Source organism: Microchirus variegatus (assembly GCF_963457635.1).
Source record: "Microchirus variegatus genome assembly, chromosome: 5".
NCBI lineage: Eukaryota > Metazoa > Chordata > Actinopteri > Pleuronectiformes > Soleidae > Microchirus > Microchirus variegatus.
The window spans coordinates 5,407,648-5,426,142 of record NC_139806.1 but is presented as its reverse complement, the minus strand read 5'-3'; the positions used below and the strand labels follow the sequence as shown (position 1 = coordinate 5,426,142).

General features: G+C 40.0%; 2 protein-coding genes across 2 annotated transcripts; both read left to right on the top strand.

Moving 5' to 3' along the window:
* The first annotated feature begins 1,055 nt into the window (after positions 1 to 1,055).
* On the top strand, positions 1,056 to 5,929 carry mrpl37 (mitochondrial ribosomal protein L37). The gene is made up of 8 exons (XM_083889331.1): positions 1,056 to 1,506; positions 2,471 to 2,654; positions 3,421 to 3,536; positions 3,710 to 3,898; positions 3,986 to 4,140; positions 4,235 to 4,360; positions 4,483 to 4,557; positions 5,767 to 5,929. The coding sequence occupies exons 1-8, from the start codon at positions 1,122 to 1,124 to the stop codon at positions 5,842 to 5,844; spliced, it is 1,308 nt and encodes a 435-aa protein (XP_083745457.1). The 5' UTR covers positions 1,056 to 1,121; the 3' UTR covers positions 5,845 to 5,929.
* A 1,704-nt stretch (positions 5,930 to 7,633) lies between these two features.
* Positions 7,634 to 18,155, top strand: LOC310927092 (acyl-coenzyme A thioesterase 11-like). Its single transcript, XM_083889336.1, has 16 exons — positions 7,634 to 8,713; positions 8,840 to 8,909; positions 9,234 to 9,294; positions 9,984 to 10,088; positions 10,162 to 10,297; positions 10,423 to 10,514; positions 10,600 to 10,661; positions 11,968 to 12,087; positions 12,208 to 12,346; positions 12,747 to 12,802; positions 13,034 to 13,100; positions 14,210 to 14,293; positions 14,400 to 14,533; positions 16,042 to 16,209; positions 16,322 to 16,448; positions 17,142 to 18,155. Exons 1-16 carry the CDS (start codon positions 8,512 to 8,514, stop codon positions 17,364 to 17,366), a joined length of 1,848 nt encoding a protein of 615 aa, XP_083745462.1. The 5' UTR covers positions 7,634 to 8,511; the 3' UTR covers positions 17,367 to 18,155.
* Positions 18,156 to 18,495: the final 340 nt, after the last annotated feature.

Sequence of the window (18,495 nt, the reverse complement as noted above, 5' to 3'; positions counted from 1 at the left end):
GCTAGCGAACTATCTATAAACTAGCTAGCAAACTATAAACTATCACACTAACTATCTATAAACTACCAAACTATCTATAAACCATATATCTATAAACTGGCTAGTTAACTATCTATTAACTAGCTAGCTATAAACCAGCTAGCTAACTATATATAAACTGGCTAGCTAACTATCTATAAACTAGATAACTATAAACTATCAAGCTAACTATCTATAAACTACCTAACTAACTATCCATAAACCATATATCTATATCTATATCTATATCTATAAACTGGCTAGCTAACTATATACAAGCTGGCTATCCATTAACCAGCTAGCTAGCCATGTATAAACTGGCTAGATAACTATCTATAAACTAGCTAGCTAGCTATAAACGATCATGCTAACTATCTATAAACGATATATCTATAAACTGGCTAGCTAACTATCTATAAACTAGCTAGCTAACTATAAACTATCACGCTAACTATCTATACACTACCTTACTAACTATCTATAAACCATATATCTATAAACTGGCTAGCTAACTATCTATTAACTAGCTAGCTATGAACTGGCTAGCTAAGCTGGCTATCCATTTACCAGCTAGCTACCTATATATAAACAGGCTAGCTAACTATATATAAACTACCTAACTAACTATCTATAAACCATATATATATAAACTGTCTGGTTAACTATCTATTAATTAGCTAGCTATAAACTGGCTAGCTAACTATATACAAGCTGGCTATCCATTAATCAGCTGGCTAGCTAACTATCTTTAAACTAGCTATAAACTGGCTAGCTAATATCTATAAACTACCTAACTAACTATCTATAAACTATAACATATCTTGTGTATGTGTATATGTAACATAATATGTTACATATACACATACACTAGATAGATTATGGGAGTATATTATACTCCGGTACAGTAAGTGGTGGTGTACATGCTGTAGTATAGACTCCAGTGCAGTAGGTGGCGGTATGCTCCTAACAGATTGTTATCGCGGTCCGCCGGAAAATGCCGAAGATTCTTCTCAAAATGGCAGCCCGCTGTAGTCGCGTCTGACAGACACCGTTAGGTCAAATTGTCAGCTTTAGTGTTGAAAACTGAGCTCAAAGCTGAAAACATGTTTCCAGAAACGTCTCGGTGTGTCACAGCAGCTCTGTCCCCGTTCCCTAAAACCGCTGTCTTGAAGGAATTGAGGCGGTTGTTCGCACATGGCGGAGTGTGCCGTCTGCAGCCCCGGAGACACTTCGGTGTCAGTCGCCGTGTCACAGCCAAGGCTCCCCCTCCGCGTCAGGCCCGGGAGAGAGTGCATATCCCGGGGCTGGAGATGGTCACCTACGGGGACAGGATGCACTATGTGCCGGGGCTGGCGAAGCCCGTGTACCCAGACTGGGAAAAGGACTTTAAAGACCCGAGATATTACAAGTCTCCCCCGCCTGACAAGATGCCGCTGAGCAAAGAGAAACCGTGCTATGTGTTCAACCAGAGGAGCAACATACTGGAAGGTGAGCTTTAATCACAATAAAACACACTTTAGTGGCATTAAACTATTCTGGAACACTGAAACATGGTTGTACACTCACAGTACAGTTCATTAACCACATGGCCATAAGTTTCTAACATAGATTTTTCTAATATCTTATTTACTAAAAGTGGTGTACGTGTGGGCATAGCCTATGGAGGCTACTAAAATACTCACACATAGTCATAGTGCTTGTTTTAGTCATAAGTGGAAAAAAACCCACTGATTTAAAGTGATCAGTCGATTAATTGTCGCCACAGTTTCCAGGAAATCACTTTATCTCTTGATGGGCAATTATTTTCATTCATAGGGCTCGGTAAACAATAAGTCAAACACTAAACCTGTCCAAGTTCAAAATATTCATCCTTCAATTGCTATCAGACATTTTAAAGGTGCATTATGTAATAAATCTAAAGCAACTGGCCATAAAATCCTCCTAATATGTCACAGAGACTCAGGAATAATGTTCATATAACAAACTGAACTCACCTACAACAACAGTACAGACAAAATATTTGCATTAAAAAAAATAATTTGCAGACTGCAAATCATGTTTATGTTTTGAAATCATGTTTTGGCATGTGGCGCCACCTACCGCCGTCTACCAATCATTGCAGTCAGTAGAGTCTCAGCTGCCGAGCAACCACGGGTTGCAAGTTACATCAGGAAACGAAACCTAAAAGACCTCGGTATTTTGAATTTGAATGAAGTAACCGTTTTTGGCCACATTCTTACATATGGCACCTTTAAATAAATAAATGAGTGGAGGGTGCTGGATGACGAGGTGTCTCTGTAAAGTAAGGTCCGAGCCTTGAGTACATATACAAAGCGAGGGACTAATGGTTTTGTATTTAGTAATTATAAAACCATTGAAACTATAAGGATTGAATCTCCTCCTCCTATGAAGTGTTGACATTAATATAGATCACCTCCCGTCTCCCTCTCAGGTGTGCCTCAGGCTCTGTACTTGACCAAAACAAAGCTGATCCCAGGTCTGCCGCCTCAGCTCCTCTCAGCGGTCGAGAATCCCGCCAACCAGATTCCAGATCAGGACGAGCGCGTGCAGAACGCCATCAAACACGCTCGCTTCTGGGACACGACAGAGGAACGGCCGGAAAAAAAGCAATACAGGTAATTCACTCACAGGTTTTTGTTTTTTTTGTCTTTATCGTTAGATCATGGGTGTTTTATTTTCACATAGAATTGGTCGTTTGACGGTTGAGGTTTGTTCCTCTCCAAAACAAACAAATCCATAATGAAGTTGTTAAAAAAAACAAGCCTGAATGATTATGGGGAAAACAATGTGTGATAGCTATTTGATTTGCTACACCACCGTTCAAAAGTTTGGGGTCACCTATACAATTTTTGTTGTGTTTGCCATTAAAAGTCACACTTTTATTCATCAAAAGAGTTGCAAAATGAATAGAAAATATAGTCAAGACATTGACAAGATTAGGAAAATAATGATTTTTATTCCAAATAATAATGTTTCCCTTTGGTCAAAGAACCAGTAAAACAGTTTCCAGTTTTTACTGTGCTAACGCGATTAGCAAACACAATGTACCATTAGAACACTGGAAATGGGCCTCTATACACCTATGTACATATTCCATTAAAAACCAGACATTTGCAGCTAGAATAGTCGTTTACCACGTTAACAATGTATAGAGTGTATTTATGTTTCATTTAATGTTGTATTCATTGAGAAAAAAAGTGCTTTTCCTTCGAAAATAAGGACATTTCTAAGTGAGCCCAAACTTTTGAAAGGTCGTGTATATACTGCAATTGACTCTAGGACACTGTTCACATGATACAGGATGACTCTGAGAAAGCTGCTAACATTTTCTTCTCCCTCTTTCTCTGCTCACCGCTGTCTTCTCTTGTGTTTCTCCCTCAGCAACACTCTGCTCAACAACCTCCTGCACCTGTGTGCAACTCTACAGTCCAGCCACCCGGCCATCGGCAGGAGGATGCTCGCGGAAAAATACTCTTTAGCAGCTACGTGGAAAAGAGGTACACTTTTTTAAAGTATTTTTTGCAGCATTTTCAAAAGTATGATGAGTTAAATGGTTTGTTATTGTCGCTCCCCCCCCTCCTTAAAAGAATAGGAAGATAATTATCTGGAAAAGTGTAATCATGGACCTACAGCGACGTTAACGGACTTCATCTTCTCTTTCTTGTACCAGCTGAGGACCTGTTCCAGATCCGAGGCCAGAATGGTTTACTGCACAGCTGCATGGACCCTCTCCCGGTGGTTTCTGGGAAAGAGGAAGTTGCTGAAACGGCAGGTCACGTCCTGGAATCCCTCTACCCGGTGTCCCCCATCATCGACCTGCAGAAAGTCTCTGTGTATAATGAGGACGTGAACAACACGGGTGAGTTACATTCGGGCTCCGACTCGTCGTTGATCTCTTGGTGTTGTGCGGCTTCCCTCACTTCTGTCGTCCCTCTCGTCCAATCAGGTTTCAGGGATGATTATCCTTATCCTCATATGCACACACTTTACCTCCTGGACGGAGTCGACCCCAACTACTCGGTACCTCGAGAACAGTTCAGAGCCAAAGTTCTCATGTTCGCATTTGGGAACGCTCTGGCCCGAGCAAACAAACTCTATGGGGTAAAGACTCTGACTTCCTGGCAACATGTGCTTATATTAAATATGTAAATCCAGCTTGTTCTTTGCACTAATTATAAATCTTTGTGTGTGTCAGACTCAGCGCGTATTAGATTGTCCTATAACAGTGCAGGCAGTGGGGACCAATGGCAGATTTTTCCAGTTTTTGGTTTTCCAGCTCAACACCACAGATTTTTCAGGAGATGACGGCATTAAGAACCAGGTAAAGCCGTCCGTAGTGTTGTTGTTGTCATTTTTACCCCTAGGTTTGTGACTCAGAGTGTTTTATTACAACCCAAACTTGGAATGGAGAATGAAGTTGAAATTGCCGTTTGCTTCTCTCAGGCCTGGCTGGACGAGGATGTCGAGCTCTATGACTTTGCTAAAGTACGACCGCTGATCAAGAAGAAACAAGTGAAGGTGAGACAGTCACTCAGTATGTTTCCAACACACTACAACAGAGAATCAGTTTGACTTTGTAACACTAGGTGGCAGTATGCCTGCTTTGTCATTGCACCAATTTGATGCTGATTGGGTCTGAAACAGCTGTGGGTATTTAATGGGCTTGATTCTTCTAAGAGTTCTTTAGGCTTCAAAATATTTAAATTCTGTTTCTTTGTCAGTCCAAAAATGCCCCTGCTTTTCTTTGGTGTTCAGGCTTCTTTCATTATTTACGTTTATGGGTCAAAGCCTCATGGCAGGAACGATGGAACCAGTTCAGTTTGGGTCCAGTACTAATTCAACTCCCAACTACATCACCCTGAGTGTGTCAGTCCGATTTGTTTACATGTATTTCAAAGCGGACCTAGACCGGAATTAACGCTGTTTTTTAGTGTGTATCTGCGTCATTACCTTGTTTACGAAGCCCTGAAGTTTCTAAACAAACAGTTCAGCCACTGCTGAGAACGCTGTGTTTTATTGTAATCTCGGGCTCAGCGAGATCTCTGAAAAAAACCCGGTCCGGTTACGTAAACACCGGTTCTCCTGAACAGCGGATCGTCCTGCTCCGGGCACTAGTCCGGGCACATCCGGTTGCGTACATTGAACCGCAGAAGAAGAATAACTTCCGTTGTGGAGGTGTTTCGCGAGCGACAGTGTCTTCTGACTTTGGGTCAAAGTCGTAAAAAATTGTCTGCCGGGGGGAGTCGTGAAGAAGCTATTTTTAAACATTGTTAAAACAATGTTTTGATAATGAGTAGCAGTGCATCCACCGTTCCAGAGGGGGGAGCTGCGCTTCTGAGAGCGGGTGTGCTGAATATGTCACTCCCGGTTATTAGTCAATCACAAGAGAGCTGGGAAGCCTCTACGCTGGCTGGCCAATCACAACACACTCTGTCTTCTGGGTGTGAGATTTATGTCTGAAATATCGCGGCTCAGCACAGCGTCAGAAAAGACAGATTTCTATCGGCTCGTTTACAGCAACTAGGAGGTTTTTGACCAAGTTAATGTATGTAAGTAGACCTCCATAACTCGCATATATGTACAACAGGACCACTCTATGTGACCTTTAAAGTCTGGTTTCAATTTCTCAGCATTCATAACTGCTGTGTGTGTGTGTGTTTTTAACTTTATCTTAAGTGTGGGAGAAGATGAACAGTCTCTGATTAGTCGCCGTGTGTCTCCTTGCAGGTACCAGCTGGTCTGGCCGGGTACAAGCCCGAGACGTTCAACAAGTTCCTGGCCATGTACCTGCACGGAGCTGTATAGAGCTGCTTACCTCCTAATTGTGTGTGTGTGTGTATATGTGTGTATGTGTCTGGTATCTAAACCAGTGTTTTGTCTGCGATCTGACTCTGCAATAAAACTTGTCACTCTCATCTGTGTATGTGTGTGTGTGTGTGTGTGTGTGTGTCAAGTTTTCACAGCTTGTCTTGGTCATGTCGACAGTAATCTGTTTAATTTTTCCAACATACGGATCTAAAGATTTTTATTTTGAAGTGCCACGAGGGAGAACCCTGCACCTTCACAGTAATTCCAGGACATTGTCCATTGAAATTATAGTTTATATTATATATTATATTATATAATATAATTATTAATTATATTATATATACCTGGTTGTACCTTGTTTTATGTTCTCTATAAAAATTATTCATAGTAACAGCACGGAGCAGTGTTTTTAATTTTGATATACCTAGTCTTATTAACAAACACTTAGCATTTTGCATTGGAAACAATGGTTTTATTATTGTCATACTCTGTAATACCACTTGGTGGCAGCAAAGTAACGCGTTTCAGGAAAATGGACCATTATATGATCAGTCTCAATGATCTCTGCACTCACACACACGTATAACCGCATCTGATCTGAACAGGCTTTTCTGTTTTTCTTTTCCAAACACCCCCTCCCCCCCCCTTTTTTTTATACCATAGTTGAGAGGAAGTACTGTTCACAACAACACCTGTCCACGCCCTCGAATGCAGCCTGACACTCACAACAGAATAACACACTGACCTGAACACGCACGCAAACGCACACACACACTGTTTTTATCTGCATAGTGAAGCTTTAACATGCACGCTTTAAAAGTGCGTAAAGTTAGTCATACACAGACAGGATGTCGTTTCCTTTGCCTTCAGTGCTAAAATAAATTTTTTACTGAATTAATGTAATAATTACATTTATATCATGAAAAGTTGTTTTTCTTAATATTTCAGGGTCTCGGTATTAGTATTCGTCGATTCAAGTAATTTTTTCCCCCACTTAAATTGCCGATCGTAAACTTTCAAACGCCGTGTTGGCTCGTGAGGCTTTTATTTTGAAAGTGTGTCACCGGAACACCACTCGCCATTCCACGCAGTCCGTGATTCGTCAGTCGCCGCAGCCGCTGTTCTTCTGTTCGGTTTGTTCCACTCAACTTAATGGACACTAAAACTATAACGTCTCGTTTGTTTGTGTCGCTGGTGTGAACTCCACTAGCTAACACGAACAGTGACAACAGTAAAACTCACTGTGTCTGTGCGCGCTCGCGTGCGTGTGTGTGTAGTTATTTTTGTCGTTTTCCTGGATTAAAGAACGGTAAGATAGTTTGAAGTTCGTCAGTCGACATAAATAACACGGTGAGTACAATATACTTACATGTAAAGCAAAGCTACTACATATGTACCATTAAGGTTAGCTGTTCTGTGGTGCTATATTAGCTGCTGTGTGTTTACGTTTGTCTCATATTTAAAAGCCTGTGACTCAGAGTCAGACTGACAGTGGATAATTATTATAATATAATATAATATAATATAATATAATATATAGTATATATACAGTAGAGTCACTGTATTATGTTGTATTAAATGTTAGCATGTTTGTGTTTTGCTGTTCGTGACCGATGTTAAACCGGTTCAGTCGGTTGCAGCTGCAGAATCTGTAGCTACATGCACATATGAGTGTTCAGGTTGTAATATAGTTGTTTTTGACTCATTACTGACATGTTTTCTTAAAATTAATAAATGTGTTAGATCTCTATCTGACTGGATTAGTGCTTTTTTTGTTGTTGTTGTAGATTTTTAAAGTTCTTAAAGCAAATTTTCTGCTTAATGTGAATGACTGTACAGGAAACCGTTGCAGTAGTAGACCGAGGTATGTCAACACTTCACTGATGTGACCTGCTGAGTCATTTGAGGACATAATTGATCTTTTAAAAAAAAAAGAAAAAAGTTAAAATCAAATAAACGTTAAAATTGATGAAAGTAAAGTACTAAATCAAGTGCCATATATTTTGACAGCCAATGTATTGTTTTGAGGGTTAACCTCTAGTTCATCTTTTTAAATAAACACCTATAACTCTGACAGTAAATCAAATGTTTGATTAGTGAACATAACAAGACATTCCAGGTCTCATTTTGAAGTTTGCGAAACACCCGTCAACATTTTTCACCATTTTGTGACATTTTATGGACTAATGAACTCGGTTATTAATGAAGGAAAAGAATGAACAGATGAACTAATCATGAAAACGATGGTACTTTCTACCCTAATATTCATTGTTTACATTGTTTAGTGGTGCAATGTTACTAAATCTCTTATTTTATGGACAATTGACACCAGTCAGTTGAGATAAGTACAAATAAACAAAACAAACAACCTCATTTGACCAAAGTGCAAATACAAGTGAAATCAACATTTGAAACTGAAATTATACATGTGCTAAGATGAAACGAGAGCAAAACAATAGTGAATTTAAAATAATCTATGCATGCACAATAAATACATAGGTATATTGCTCAGTCATTGCCGAAATCCATCTTTTTTTAATTGTCTCTCGCTGCAGAAAAGACTCTATTAACACAGTTTTTTTCAGCCGTGATCTTGGCATATATAACAGCAGCTGGTTCAGCTGACCTCTTAAAAGCAAACTCCTCTCCCCTTTAGCGTTGAAGATGAGTTCCAGACTGTCAGGTGATCTGGGGAGAGACGAGGAGGAAGAAGAGGAAGAAGAGGAAGAAGAAGAGGAAGGCGAGAGCGTGAACCCGACAGAAGTGAGAATGAGTCAGATTGTGATGCCCTGCCACAGCAACCATCGACAGGAGCTGAGCGTGGGACAGCTGCTCAAGTGGATCGACTGCACCGCCTGCCTCTCTGGTGAGACTGACGTCTGCGTCTGTGTTAGTCATCATGTGTTGGGTTTTGAAATGTTTTTATTCTATTGCTGAGTGCCCAGTATGTCGCAAGCACAGGACCTGACGTGTCTGTGTGTCATATGTGCAGCTGAGAGACACGCCGGGAGTCCCTGCGTCACTGCTTCTATGGACGACATCCACTTTGATCACACCATCAGGTAAACAGGAAGTGTTCTGAACTACTACTGGCATGTGTGTATATACATTTATATCATATATTATGGTTGTAAATCCTGATTATTTTCTTCTTTCGTCCATAAAACATTGATCCACCAATCAAAATCAATCAAACATATTCACATTTTGGAAACTCAGAGTTATTAAACAACAACAACAACAACAACAACAACAACAACAACAACAACAACAACAACAACACTCAAGCAATTAATCGATTATCGAAACATTTTCTGATAAAAGACCAGTTGATTGTTGCAGCCCTACAGTATATACTCATTCTTCCTTTCTGCCTCTCTGTTCAGTGTGGGTCAGGTGGTGAACATCAAGGCAAAGGTGAACAGAGCCTTTAACACCAGTATGGAGGTATGAGCCATTCGCTAGTGTTTTATGACATTTGGCATTTATAATGTCGCATTCATGTCATGTTCTTGTGATTTACTGGTTTACATTTATACCATTTGTTTCACATTTTAGCAGAAACGTTGTCCCTGAAAGTGTTTTTAGAGCTCTTCGCACTCTTCACACTTCAAATCTCTGCAATTAGCAGAGGGTTTTATGGCCCGAGCTCTGATCTGAAGTAAAGTAAACATGACTTTAGGCAGTCTTCTCACAGAGTCGGCAAAAGTTTCGACCTTTCCAACAATTTTACAACTAGATAAGCTTTGCTTCTCCCGCTGTCCCTTTCGGTCATGTGTATGAATGTAAATGCTGATGTATGCAGATGTTGATTACTTGTCATGCCCGAAATAAACGATAAACGATTCATTCAATGTGAAATGTTTCAGTTGCTTATAAATTTGAAATAGGGACTATTTTCTTTCTATTTTCATATGATATAAATGTTTAGATATACCACATATCATCGCTTTGAATGTTTGACCTTAGACCTTAGATGTGTTCTACACATTTGTTTGTTGTTTTCCCTCTATAAAGATGTTTAAATCCACAATGACTGTGAAAATGTGAAAGAACAACGTGTTTATTTACACCATGAGTTACAGTATCTCTTACATATTATTATTATTATTATTATTTTTATTGTTGGACGTCAGGTGGGCATACAGGTGAACTGTGAGGACCTGTTCTCCGATCGCCATTGCAGAGTTTGCGACGCCTGCGCCACCTTTGTAACGCAGCGTACAAACACGGGCAAAAAGGTGAGTATAAAACAGTTAGAAAGGATTTTTTTAAAGGATATACTGTATATCATATGCTGACTTTACCTCACAGGTGGTGTTGAAGCCCATCGTGCCTCAGACTCAGAAAGAGCAGGTCGAGTACAGCGTAGCCGCCGAGAGACGGAGGGTCAGGATGGTCCACGATGACATCATCAAAGATCTGCTGTCCAACGGCTTCATCCAGCAAGGTAAGGCAGGAGGATTGTGCACATCCTGCCTTATCCTCCCCCCCCCCCCTCCTGTGCAGCCTTGATGGAGGCTTTTTGAGAGCTTCCTCTTGATTCGCGTGCGTCTGTGTGTGTTTGTGCGACAGCTGACAACTCAGCAGTCGGCAACGCAGTGGCAGCAGAGAAGACCAAGGTGGAGAGTGTCGAGCTGGTTCTGCCTCCTCACGCCAACCATCAGGTGATGTATTTTGGTCATGATTTTGACCATGTGCAGTGAAATCTGTGTAGCTGTAATAACTGTGTTTTGTCTGTCCGATCATCAGCTGAATACATTTGGAGGACAGATCATGGCGTGGATGGTGAATGTGGCTACGATCGCTGCCAGGTACATTCACTCACTTCTTCTTGGGACACTGCATCGATTTCCGTTCATTTGGGCAAACCGACCTTTACCATCACCAGTTAATGCTAAACTTTAACCTTAACCACAATTCAGTTCTAATACCTAAAGGCAAGTTTATTTGTATAGCGCCTAGAGCTGAAATGATTAATCGATTAATCGTTCATTAATCGATATTAATCGATTACTAAATTAATCGGCAACTATATTGATAATCGATAATCGGTTTTAAGATTTTTCATGATTAAAACAAGATTTCTGATTGTTTTAGCTTCTTAAATGTGAATATTTTCTCCGTTTCTTTGCTCCACATAACAAAGAAATCATTAAAACGGAATCATTTTGGTTTGTGGACAAAACAAGACGTTCAAGATCATCGTCATTTCCAGGTTTGACGAACACTGATCGTTTTTTAACATTTTCTGACATTTTCTGGACCAACCGATTCATCGATTAATCGGGAAAATAATCGACAGATTAATCGATTACGAAAATAATCGTTAGTTGCAGCTCTAATAGCGCCATTCTTACATAAGGCAATTCATACAATTCATAACAGAATCAATTAAAAAATCAATTATAGAAATTAAAACAATTTAAAACATTAAACAATTTAAAATCAAGTAGAAATGAATTGGAATTGGAATGTAATTAAAAAAAAATCATTATTTTAAAATGATCAGACTCAGAATCAGAATACTTTTAGAAATTGTTTTCGTTACAGTTTCTCCATATCAGACTCAGTAAGTACAGAAGGAGCACACAAGTTAAACATTACAATTTAAAAATTAACAAATGGAGTATTAATATAATTTAAAAGGGAACAGTGGCTAAAATAGGCAATATCAGAAAGCTGCAGTAAACGATAATGTTTTCAGCCCTGATTTAAACAAGCTGCCAGTTTGTGCAAACTAGTTCCTCCTAGAAATTAGGTTCTGCTTCATTAGGACCAGGTTTAAGTCTCCATGAGGACCACTGGTCCTGACAAGGTCAGTGTTTATGCCGGAAAAGGGCCTAAAGAGGTAATACATTGAATTTGCTCGTTAGTTAGTTAAGATTTATGTGAATTTAATGTGATTCATTGACCAAATATCTATTGTATAATATATATATATATATATATATGTTTATATATATATATATATATATATATATATATATATATATATATATATATATATATATATGTTTATATATATATATATATATATATATATATATATATATATATATATATGTTATTTTGCAAACGCTGGCGTCATGCTCTTGTTTTTATTCTCTTCTCTTTCAGTCGTCTGTGTCAGGCTCATCCGACTCTTCGCACCATCGACATGTTCAAGTTCAGAGGTCCTTCTCAAGTGGGAGACAGACTTCTGCTGAGAGCTATCGTCAACAACGCCTTTAAAAACAGGCACGGTCATAAAGATAGCTTCGATTTAAAAACCCATGTCGAGATAATAACAAGATAAGCTCTGCTTTCAACGACCGATCAGTGAGCGATTGTGTGTGTGTTTGTCCTCGTCTCCTGCAGCATGGAGGTGGGCGTGCGAGCAGAGGCCTACCAGCAGGAGGGGCCAAACCGACACGTAAACTCCGCCTTCATGACCTTCGAGGTGTTCGACGACCACAGGAAGCCGTGCACGTTGCCGCGGATACGGCCTGAACCCCTGGTGAGCGAAGCGAAGCGACGTCGTAAAGGCGGCGCTGGTAAAACTGCAGAAATAAGAAGTCTCGTTTAAGGTAGACAAACAAACTGTAGCAGTGCGAGTTTTCTGAAGTGCTGCTGAATTTAAGAAAGGTGGTGGTGCAAAAATTAGTTGTGACATGCGTAAAATAAACACAACAGAGGAAAAGTATGTGATTGGAATGTCTCCAGTGAAGTCTGTTTTTACTTGTTTAAACCAACTTCAAATCCCCCAAAAATAACCGATATTGATAACAAAGCAGCTGGAGAAGCTGCTGCTGGGTCTGATGTGATCAAGACAACACGTTACTGTGAACATGACCACATTAAGGAGTCTTCAAAGTGCCATTTAGTTGATCTTTTCTTCTCTCTGTCTTTCGTAACAGGAAGGGGAGAGGAGGTTTCAAGAGGCCATAGCCAGGAAGAAGATAAGATTAGACAGGTTAATCATCTTCCTACTCATGTTGTTCTCATTTCAGTCTCCTTTTTAGTCAGAAATAAAAACAAAAACATCAGTTCCTTTTTCTGTCTTTGTCATTACCTGTAGAATATTTACATGTGAATCTGTTATGTTTCCAATACACCTTTTTCCTTTCAGTTTTTAAAAAAAATCCACGATGTGTGTTATTTATTTAAATTGACAGCTAATATCTCTTGCTCTTTGCTCTTCCAGAAAGTATATCATATCCCGCACACAGGCTGAGGTCCCTCGGTCCGTACCCTGGGACCCCAGGAACCAGGTGAGGAAAAGTTTCTGAAATCATGACATCTATCACAAGTGTGGTGCAAAGATCTAAAGCAGCGGTTCTCAAAGTTTTGATACCTGAGGGCCAATTTAGGAACCCAACTTTTGACTGAGGGCCACCAAAGGAAAAAAACCAGAAAGAAATCCCATTTGTAATAATTTTAATGACCAGATTGCAGTTCTACAGTTTACACTTATTGTTCTGTATCCAGTAATGTCCAATAAACATTTAACAAGCTTAGTAGCTCCTGGATTAAAACTATCAACTGCAAATCATTGCGGGCCGCCAGAAATGTTTCTGCGGGCCGCCATTGGCCCCCGGGCCGCACTTTGAGAACCACTGATCTAAAAGATCTAAATAATAGAAATAAAAAGCCTGGCTTGTACTTCCTGTATCTCAAAATTGACAAACTCTGCAGTAGACTGTAGAAATATGGAATATAAATAAGCTTTCATCTTCCCTACTAACCACTGCATGTATCTAAAGCAGATGCAGTATTATTATAGTAATCTGATACCTGTTCAGTTCTCTTTTTGTACGCCACCTAGTGGTTTGAAGTGTTTTTGACTATAAAAGGCCTTTGTGCCAGCTTACAGATCACGTGCTGCTGCACTGTCCTTATATACTGCCTAAATATCCAAACCAACTTTATTTATAAAGCACTTTAAAAACAACAACAGCTGAAACAAAGTGCTGCACATCAGAGGTAAACGAATAAAACAAATAAAACATACAAACGTGTGACCTAATAGACCTATAAGAACAAACGATAAAACAATAAAATACTGTAGAAAATCTAAAAACTACACAAACAAACAGGTCATACAATAAAACTATAAAAGAAGATAAAAACCAACGTCTCTAAAATATTAAACAAGAGTGTTGAACAGCCTTAAACTTCCCCATTCAAATGTATTCAAACAGGCAGCACATATATGATAACTATTTAAAAATAAATGTGCTCACGTGACATTTGAGAGTTCTTTTTATAGAGGTTGTCGTGCAGGAAATGCGGCTCTAATGTTTTCCAGCAAGAAACTGACATGTGAAACAATCAGAAGGTGAATAAATTATGCCGTTGTTGTTTCCTGTTGTTTTCACAGGTGTATCTGAGCTACAACAACGTGTCGGCGCTGAAAATGTTGGCGGCGAGAAACAAGTGGCGCCTCAGCTCGGAGAAAGACGAGGTATCGGTAGCAGTTTTTTTCTGCTCGAACAGGAGTTTGTGTTTGGAGTTTTATGTTTTATCAGAGTTCTTCGAGTTTTGACGGGAGAATCCGTGTGTGTTTCCAGGTCCGTCTTTACACGCTGGAGCAGAAATCCTCGCTGAGTTTCAGGGTGGAGGCGGAGGTGGACGTTCCCGCTCACACAGCCTGCCGCCTGCTGGCCGAGCTCAGCAACAGACCGAGCTGGGACACACATTATCTGTACGTACACACACACACACACACACACACGTCTGTCTATACCAGGGGTCTGCAACCTGCGGCTCTAGAGACTCATGTGGCTCTTCAGTCACTCTGCAGTGGCTCATTGTAGCTTTGTAGAAAAGTTTTATTTATGCCTTTATCTTTGTCAAGATAAAGCAATTAAAGTAATGTGCACAATGTGAAGAAGTTCTGTCCTATCTTTAGATCCACGTACGCCAGGCAGGTTTTCTCAGACATAAACTACACAAAATCATTTACATTTCATGTAAAAGTCGTTTTTCTACTCTTTAGAGGTTGTGATATGTGATATTATCTTAATTTTAAGGAACAAAATGTTTTTTTTGCGGCTCCAGATTCATTTCATTTGGGTGCAGAGGGAACACAAATGGCTCTTTTCATTCTAAAGGTTGCAGACCCCTGGTCTATACTCTACATGATTGATTTCCACTCATTTGGACAGTCGAACCAACGTCTTATCCCTAAACTTAACCATCACTGCTTAATGCTTAACTTAACCTGAGCCTGTCCTTAAGTCACATGTTAATCCAACCTTTAACCCGAGGCTCAAACAACTAGTCCTGAGAAGTCTTCGTACGCTGTGAGTTAATGTTACAGAATCAGGTTAGAGAACAAACTTATGTGTTTTCTGTTTAAGAAACTGTGTGAATTTAAAGCCCGCTGACCAAACCTCTGGGCCCGGTTTTTCAAAAGGTTTAATCTGGATAAGATTGATCTGGATTTGGTAATCCTTTTTTTTTTGCTATTCATGATCACATAATCCATTTTACTGCACGATCCAAATATAGTATTATTTGATACAAGTCTCGTTAGATTTTGGGCCTGAAATCCACACTGAATCCACCCTTCTGATGCGATCAGTTTAATCCAGGTTTTTGAATCACAGTGATCCCAATGCTACATGAAAAACTCAAACTAAAGGTTTGATCTGGATCAAAACCAAGATTGGATTACGTGATCTAATCCGATTACGTAATCCGTTTTTTTCTTTTGAAAAACCCATTTTTAAAGATTTTATATAATCCGTTATCCAAAATCCGAGTGGATTACTTTTGAAAAACCCGGGCCTTGGTGGTATCGTTTATAGATCTCGATCAGATTGTCTTCATCCCAGCACTTTATTTATGGTTTAGGGTTTTTATTTATGGTCTGTGTGTACCCTGAATATTTCTTCTCAGCCCATTTAAAAACAACAACAACAGCTGAAACGAAGTGCTGTACATTAGTGATGTACACTAATGTACACGCTATTAGCATTAATGAGTATTAATGCGTTACAAATGATGAATTCAATATTTATTCATGCTTAGCTAATGCTAATAGAGTGCACTTATTATAAAGTGTTACCACATAGGGAAACCTGACCTTCCACACAGATCAAACAAAGCAGCTGCTGGTTACAGCTCCATGTTTATTGTCGGAGCATTGGAGTGATGCGTCTTTCACGACACGCTCCTTCACTTCCACGTCTCTCTGTCGTCGCTCAGGAGCTGTGAGCTGATTCACCGCGTGGACGACGAGGACTTCCTGTACCGCGTGGTCACCCCGTCGGTTCACCGCAGGTCTGCCGGCTCGCCGTCCTCAGCCAGTCAGGTGGAAGGAATCCTCCACGACTTCATCTTGCTGGCTTCCCAGAGGAATCCGTGCGGCAGCGGGTGAGTAGAGCGACGCGCACACACGGCGAGTAAAAAAAAATAAAAGGTCGTCGTACACCCCCCCACCCCCCCTTACTGACTGTCGGTGTCTGTGTGTTTCTTTCCCCTGTAGAGATCCATATGTCGTCGCCCTGCGCTCAGTGTCTCTACCCACTTACCCTCCAACTGAAGGATATAACAGAGGGGAGGTTCTGTGTGCTGGGTTCACCATACTGGAGACAGAAAACAACATGTCGCTGGTGAGACAAGAATCACTGTTTAAAATCCATCCATCCATCCATCCATTATCTACCGCTTTATCCTCCACCAGAGGGTCGCGGGGGGTGGGGGCTTAAAAAAAACTTTAATTGTAAGAAAATGGGCAGAAACATGATCTTTACTTGACTCTAAGGCAGCAGTCTGCAACCTTTAGTGTTGAAATAGACATTTTTCTACACAAAAGTGTACAAAAGACGTCATTTTAGGTGCTGGGAATGTCTCAAAACACACATTTGTTGGGTTCTAGGACGTCATAGATATCAGATTTGACGTTTTGTGGACAAAATATTAGTGTTTGCTTTGAAAGAAATTAATTTAAAAGAAAGAAAAACTTAATTTTTCCAAAGCTACAGGAGCCACAGGTTGCTCTAAGGTCTAGAGTTTGTCTTGTGTGGAGGGGGGGCTGCGCCTATTTCAGTTTGCCAGTCCATCACAGGGCCACATATAGAGACAAACAACCATTCACTCACACTCTCACACCTACGGCCAATTCACCTAATCCCTATATCACATGTTTTTGGACTGTGGGAGCGAGAACATGCAAACTCCTTGCAGAAAGGCCCTTGTTCCGAAGTTGTCCAAACAGGGCTCGAACCCAGGAATCCAGGTCTTTTTGCTGCAAAGGCAAGAGTGCTAACCACTACACCAACCGTGTTTCCCCCCCCCCCCCACAGATCAGCTACTATAACCAGGCGTCTCCCGAGGTCCTTCCCTACATCTCCAACGACATCGCCGGCCTCTCCTCCACGTTCTACCACACCTTCTGTTCGTGTCGACGTTACCTGACGGAGAACAAGCTGCAGTTCACCTCTGAGGAGCAAAGAGGTCAAAGTCAGGTCACAAACACGGACAGAACCACCCGTGACAGTGAAACTGACAGTGTGTCATTGCAGCTATAAACACTCAGTGCTCCCATCCAGGCCAGTTTATACATATATATATATATGTATATATATATGTATATATAAAAACTTGAGGTCAGTTTGCTGTGATATTTGCATGAAAACTGTTTTTTTTTTTTTTTAAAGGTACATCATATAGATCAAGAAGAAAAGGTCAGTTTAAATTACACACAAATCAAATGTAAATTAACATTCATTCACTGTGTGAAAAGATGGAAGTGAAGCCAAAATACCCAGATACTCCCCCTGGTGGCATATAGCAGCATAGATTGGACATGACACAACATAAAGTTAAATTTCGCATGAAATCTGTTTTATCCAAAATATGGTTTGTGTAATTTTTAAATAGTTATTTTGATGCTCTTGCTGACATGTCGTCCATCTTCTAAGAAGGAGTCATTGTTTGAATATGAAATAAAACTCTGTGATTGGTTCTCAAATCTTCACATCAATTATTATAGGAGGAAGTAAAATAGGACACAATTCCCCCTTACATTAATCCTTACAATTCACTCCATGTTTTCCTTTTTGTCATTTATGGTAAGCTGCAGTGTCTCTCCTCTACCTCTAGGGGGAGTTCCAAGTTTGAGAACCACTTACTCAAAGGTTTCATGGACTCTTTAAGTCACTGTAAATATGACAAAATAAAGGGTTGAAGGTATTTTTTTAATTTTTTTACAAACACTAATGGTGGTACGTGGTACTATAACTTTTCATCACACTGGGTCTTTCATAGGAATTTAAACTGTTATTGACCAAAGCGTTTTTATTAAACAGATTAATTTTAAAGCCGTTTCATGTCGTCAGTGATGCCTCTATTCTTCTTTGACAGTATTTATTTCATCATATGACTTTTAGCTTCACACAGACTTCGCAGCCTTAAGTGATGACTTAAGGACACGTGATGAACTTAAAGGGACACTGTGTAGTATTTATGGATTTATATGACCCAAAATCCACCTTTAACCCGGCTGAGGATACCGTAGCGCTCAGGGAAGGGAGGGGGTGAGCAGAGGAGCAGTTCTTTGTTGTAAATTTCAGCCTCTCCTCTAGATGGCACTATAAACTACTTACTTTACCTTTAAAGGTGAGTTGGGGACCCCTTAATGAAATATGACAGACATTT

Bases quoted from the DNA above. Each gene is read 5' to 3' on its own strand.
- mrpl37 (XM_083889331.1), top strand. From the start codon at position 1,122: ATGTTTCCAGAAACGTCTCGGTGTGTCACAGCAGCTCTGTCCCCGTTC. The intron at 1,507-2,470 runs GTGAGCTTTAAT...TCTCCCTCTCAG, and splicing joins GAGGAGCAACATACTGGAAG to GTGTGCCTCAGGCTCTGTAC. The intron at 2,655-3,420 runs GTAATTCACTCA...TTTCTCCCTCAG, and splicing joins CCGGAAAAAAAGCAATACAG to CAACACTCTGCTCAACAACC.
- LOC310927092 (XM_083889336.1), top strand. From the start codon at position 8,512: ATGAGTTCCAGACTGTCAGGTGATCTGGGGAGAGACGAGGAGGAAGAA. The intron at 10,662-11,967 runs GTACATTCACTC...CTTCTCTTTCAG, and splicing joins GTGGCTACGATCGCTGCCAG to TCGTCTGTGTCAGGCTCATC. The intron at 13,101-14,209 runs GTGAGGAAAAGT...TTGTTTTCACAG, and splicing joins CCTGGGACCCCAGGAACCAG to GTGTATCTGAGCTACAACAA.